The sequence below is a fragment of the Apaloderma vittatum genome, unplaced genomic scaffold (assembly GCF_000703405.1).
Source record: "Apaloderma vittatum isolate BGI_N311 unplaced genomic scaffold, ASM70340v1 scaffold16950, whole genome shotgun sequence".
Classification (NCBI taxonomy): domain Eukaryota; kingdom Metazoa; phylum Chordata; class Aves; order Trogoniformes; family Trogonidae; genus Apaloderma; species Apaloderma vittatum.
In genome coordinates, this window is record NW_009696397.1 from 36,779 (window position 1) to 42,194 (window position 5,416).

The following is a 5,416-nucleotide window of genomic DNA, read 5'->3' on the forward strand; positions in this document are numbered from 1 at the left end:
GAAGGGACCCGAGGTGGTTGTCAGAGAAGGGCCTCCTGCTGCACTCCTCATCCCCGTAAATGAAAGCCAGACCATTGGTTAGGGTAAAATTTTCTGCTTTATGCATCCGTTCCGAAGGGCAAAACCATAGAATCCCCTCATACAGTGAATGCGGTTGCAAAACACATCCTTCACAGCACTGCTCCTGGATCACATTCTTGGAATAGAATCACAAGTACACTAGGAGGGTGACGCTCGTCAGCAACTCATCATCCTTGCCTGCTGTGGTAACAGAAGTCAGTTTCAAAAAACCAACAGGTTTTTCACATGTAAGAATGCTTGCTCAACAACCCAGACTATAGCAAAACAAGCCACTCAGCCTGATGGAGGAGTCTCCCACCTTTGGTGCCAATTTAACTTAAATGCTTCCAGTTGCTACCTTAACTTGAACTGGTTTGGTTTTTCCCCTTAGGCTAAGAAACAATGTCTTGCTGCTTGCATTTCCTTGTTCTTACCCACTAAAAAAGTGGAAACCAACCCAATTTCCAGAGATTAATTTGCCACTCCCTTAAAAGCCAGCTCCAATACAGCAACAACAAAAATGGTCACTCTCAAAAACACTAGTCACAGCACTTTAGATTTCTGACAAAGAAGCCAAGGTCTCATTTTTAACAGAACAACATCGTTAACTGGCTTCTGCAAGACCTGTGAAGTAAACATATTTCAACTTAAGCCTGAGGCATCAAGCCAGGATAAATTCACTGGATACAACTTCATTCCACTGAAGTCAATGCTTGATTCCTATCTGACAAGAAGCCACCTCTGCCCATCTATATATCCCCTGAACTCTGCTGTCCGAGACACTAATTTTCCCCCACAAATACACTAAAAAATAGACTACTTTTCAAGCCACTGTAAATTAGATTTTCTTATCAACTAGATATTATTTTCAGAGGAATTCCACACCCACAAGGAAAAGGTATCTATACATTTCAGTCGCCACGCAGCAAACTGACCACATGCTAACACTTCATCTCCCTCCACTGAAAACACCATGTTGCAGGAAAAGAGCTGTCACTTTGTTTCCAAAACCAGTTGTGCGATCAGCTCCTTGGCATCCTTCATGCTGGAGGAGATCTCGGAGCCATCTTCTGCTACATGGGTACCAATCAAGAACATCTTCCTCTCGTCTCCAATATCAGACAGTGCCAGCGCATCATGGATGTCGGTGATGCAATACGCACCTTCGAGGTCCTGATGCACAAAAACAAAACGCCTGTTAGTTGCAAGGGTTCTGTTTCTAACAATTCCAGTGTTTCTGATAATAACTTAAGATCACCTGTACAAGCCAGACAAAAGACTTGCCAGCCCAAGACCCCAAGTGCGCAGCAGAGTTATGAGAACAGGGCAACCATACAACAGTATGCCCCGCACACCTCCTCGGCCACCAGCGTTGCCGACACCAGGACCTAGAGGACGAGCAGCAGCATCTGCGTTTGATGAAGCCAACGCCTGCGTTTGCATTCAACACAACAGACTACCAGTAACATGCCTCAGTTACTAGAAATTTAGGAGGTGACAACATAGAGGAAACCAAGCCCACAGGCCCCATGAAAGAAAATCTGGGCATAAAAACCCTGGGCTGTTCCGTTATCTGACCGTGCCACAGGCATGACTCTGCTCCAGGTACGGCACTGGTCGCTAGCATTTTGACAATGATCTTAGGTGAAAGCACTGACTTGTGAGGAAAGCTGCTCCTTTCTCATCCTTCAGCAGCAGCCTTAGGAGCAAGCAACCAATCTGAAGGCAATCAGCAGTGCTTCACCTTTTGTCTGCTGCTAGGTAGAGTGGTACTTCTAGAAAGAATCAGAATACAAACCAAACTCCAGCTCTAACTGCATTCTCCCTTGTAGCTCTCCAACTGCGCAAGCCTACAGCAATTTTCACCATTACTTCCATCCACAGCTCTGACTGCACCGTCTCCGAGCACAGGACCTGCATCTTGCTGATCCAAAACTCAACTTCAGATTATTTTCTTTGTGGTCAACAGGTGTCCCAGAAAAACCCCCCAGCTCCCAGCCACATGGCCTCCTTAAAGGCGTGAAGCCACCTTTCAAAGGCTTTGTTGCTGTTTTCAGAGCTGCTGCCAGCTCAAGCTCAGCTAGCAGCAGGGAACTCTTACCTGCTTGTTGGCCAGAACCACCACGGGGAGGGTGGAGTTGCTCTGGATCAGCTGATGAAGCAGCTGTTTTGCCACAGGCAGTCGGGCATGATCAGCCGAGTCCACAACATAAATTAGCAACAGCACTTTGGGCAAGTACATCTTCCAGTAGGAACGCAGAGATTCACTGCCCCCGACTGGAAGAGAAGACAGCAGCACTAGATTCATTAAGTAATCCAAGCAGCACTGCTCCCAGCGGTGCAGACAGCAGGCCCTGGGCTGAAAACCCAAGAAACTCCCAACATTTGGGCTACTGTGTACAAGACTGGAAACAGCTTTATTTTTCCCAGTCAAGTCCCACGTAGACATATGTGTATGCTCCGAGGGGGGGGCGAAAAAAATCAATCTTTTTTATTTTAAGCTCTTATTTTGAGAGGATTCCTGGGTTCAGTTTCTTTAAGGTTGCTTTCCACCTTGATGATTCTTGCTCTCAAGCAAGTAGGGTTTGAAAGAGGTTTAGTGTCAGTATACACTCTGTCTCCCCATGCCCATCTCATCTTAAAACAAAGCAGGCCTAAACATCCAAAGAAGAAATTTAGCATTGAGGTGGGCTCTCAGTAGATTCATACAACACGAGGGACCATTTCAAAACTCCCACAGCTTTCATACTGTCAATAACCAGAGGTCCTTAGGAAGAGAGAAAAATCAAGCCCCAGCATACTCTTCAGGCAATCCTTGGGAGAAATCCTTGCAGAAGATACATTTCTACCTGAGTTGTTCTCTGCTGGATACAGAGGAAAACTGCCCATCTTCAAAACCAGGCCCTACAACAATTCTGTGGTGAAACCACGGGCAGCAAGTTGCTCGAGATTGTGTTCCCAGCTGGGGACAAGAAGAGTTTGGTAGTTTGCTGAGTTTAATAGGAGCAGTAACAGTTAACAGTATATTAAGTATTTCAGATGTGATTTCAGCTCTCCAGGTCTTCTTGTAAGTACACTGCAGAACCACCGAGTACTGAGTGCAGAGTACTGGGGTGATCAAAAGGCATCAGTGACTCTCCTGGAAGTAGCAAGTTTTCAAAGCAATATCTCTGGGGTTCCCTACAACTGCCTCTTGCCTTATACAGGAGCTCTTTTTCAAAACCGACTTGGTAGCCTGCCACCTGTTATCACCCCAAGTGACTTTGATCTGTTTCAAAGCAATTTTGCTTTCCCTTAAGTCAAAGTGATTCAGTAGTTTCAAGAACGTAGAAAGGGAAGCAACACTTCCTGCTAGGGTGTGCCTGCCTCTTCTTCAAGAGGCCCAGCGTATCTGCAGGCAGAACTGCAAGTCTGCCACTGTGGAAAGGAGCCAAAGCTCTGACTGACACGTCACACTTGAGATAGATGCCTCTGATTCCGTACTGTGACAGTTTGGGAGCTCAGCACCATTCCCTCTATTAAGTGCATTCATGCATAGCACAACCCAGGGGTCACCAACCTCACAGAGAACACTTTTTTTTTTTCCTAAACCAGAAGGAACTTGGCAGAAGCCAGGAGCTCCTACCCCTTGCAGAGGCAAGATAGCACCCACTTATCTATGCGGTGGTACAAAGGAAAAAACAGAACGGTTTTATACCCATCTCAGCCAGCAAAATAAAAACCCTGCTGTGTCGCTGATCACTTTGTGCCACGTGATCACAGCACAGGCTGCTAACCCCTGGACCAGGCAATGGTACAGACTGGGTAAGTAACCAGATTAGAGAGCCATGCACAGATTTACCTGGCTGAAACTGGCCTGAGACATGTCATTTCCCATGGGTCAAGATCGCAGCCATCACATCTCAGTCACTACCAACCTGGACCAGAGAGGGAAGGATGACTCAGAAACAACAGGTTCTGACGTGGGATGCGCAGCACTGGGCCCAGGCCACCCCCGGGGCAGTAGTGGAGATACTGTGGCTTTCTCTGGGCTCAGCTACACAAAGCACCTCCCAGGAGGAGACACAGCTGTCTCACGCCTACTAGAGACAGGCACAGACTGCAAGCATCTCTGGAGTGGTGATTTTCCTAAGATGCTACAGAGACTTCTATGGTAGGAGGACTAGGAATGAAGCTCTGCCTTAGCAGCCTCATCCTCATGTCCCAAAGACTTACCTGGGAACAGCACAACTCCTTCAGGTCAGCTGACAAAGGTATGGAGGTGTCTGCGGGCTGGCTGCCAACTGAGCCAGTCGAGCACTGGTACAGCACAGTGCAGAAACAGCAGGAAGCAAAGGGCAGCTTCTGCCTCCGCAGAAGGCAGGCATGGATGAAGCTGGGATGTCAGCCTCTCTGTATCAGGGACTGACCTGATTCCAGGGCCTCTACCTTCCCCAGCAGTGAGCTACACCTAGGACAGCTGGGACACCCCAAAAGCACCAAAGGAGATGCTCTCTGCATGCAATACTCAAAAAAGAGCGCTAAGGGCAATACAGAAAGTTTACCAAAAACCTCCAGGCATTCAAAAGCCACTAAAGGCTAGAAAACACCACTTACCAAACTTTTGAACAAAAAGGGTACAAAGCTTTTCCCTTCCTCCTCTCTTCTTTCACCTTATTATCTATTCCTTTTCGGCTCTTGCCCTTTGCCAGGCATGAGCACTGTGAAGAAGCTGTTCAACACACAACAGCTACCATCCTCAACATGGGGCTTACTGGGGACACCTCTGCTTTGGGCTGATTTCACGCAGCCAGGCTTGTCACCCTCCTCTCTCTGGAAGCCAAACTCTCTGGAACACACTCTCTAGAATCTGCTCTAACATCGGTGTATCATTTCCTTCACAAAGCAGGATGGGAAAGCAGAATTCCCAAGGAGAAAATAACCACACCTTCACGTCATCAACGCAAGTGTGAGGGAATAGAGAGGTTTTTAAATATGGGCCTAATCTCTAGGATGCAGGATTGGAACCTATTTTACATTCTACACTAAAACATGTTCACTCACTTTCCAGGAACTCCAATTGGGACTCTTCGGTGTTGATGCAGATGGCATTGAAGCCCTCGGTGGGAGCCACGCTGCGCTTGACCTGGTTAGTTGCCAGGGAGTGGAGAACACTGGTCTTCCCAGCCCCATCCAGGCCCAGCACCAGGATCTGCTTGCTGTGTCCCCGGCCCTGCAAAGCGAGGGGCAGCAGCTCAGCCGGGATACGCGCGAAGCTCGGCGGGGCCGGGGGGAAAAAGGAGTCTGGAGGGAACAGCTAAAGCCGCTTCAGCGTGAGGAGGGAGACGGTGCCGGAGAGGGCATGGAAGCCAGGACA

The 5,416-nt window shown here is 48.1% G+C and overlaps 1 protein-coding gene across 1 annotated transcript in view; it reads right to left on the bottom strand.

The window, feature by feature from the left end:
- The window catches only part of LOC104277927 (testicular haploid expressed gene protein-like), a gene marked incomplete at its 5' end in the record, with an annotated part of 15,050 nt that extends 9,778 nt beyond the window's left edge, over positions 1-5,272 (bottom strand). The window contains 3 exons of the mRNA XM_009874742.1: positions 1,058-1,233; positions 2,162-2,337; positions 5,104-5,272. Coding sequence (XP_009873044.1) covers positions 1,058-1,233; positions 2,162-2,337; positions 5,104-5,272 — 521 coding nt within the window. The remainder of the gene's footprint in view (positions 1-1,057; positions 1,234-2,161; positions 2,338-5,103) is intronic.
- Positions 5,273-5,416: the final 144 nt, after the last annotated feature.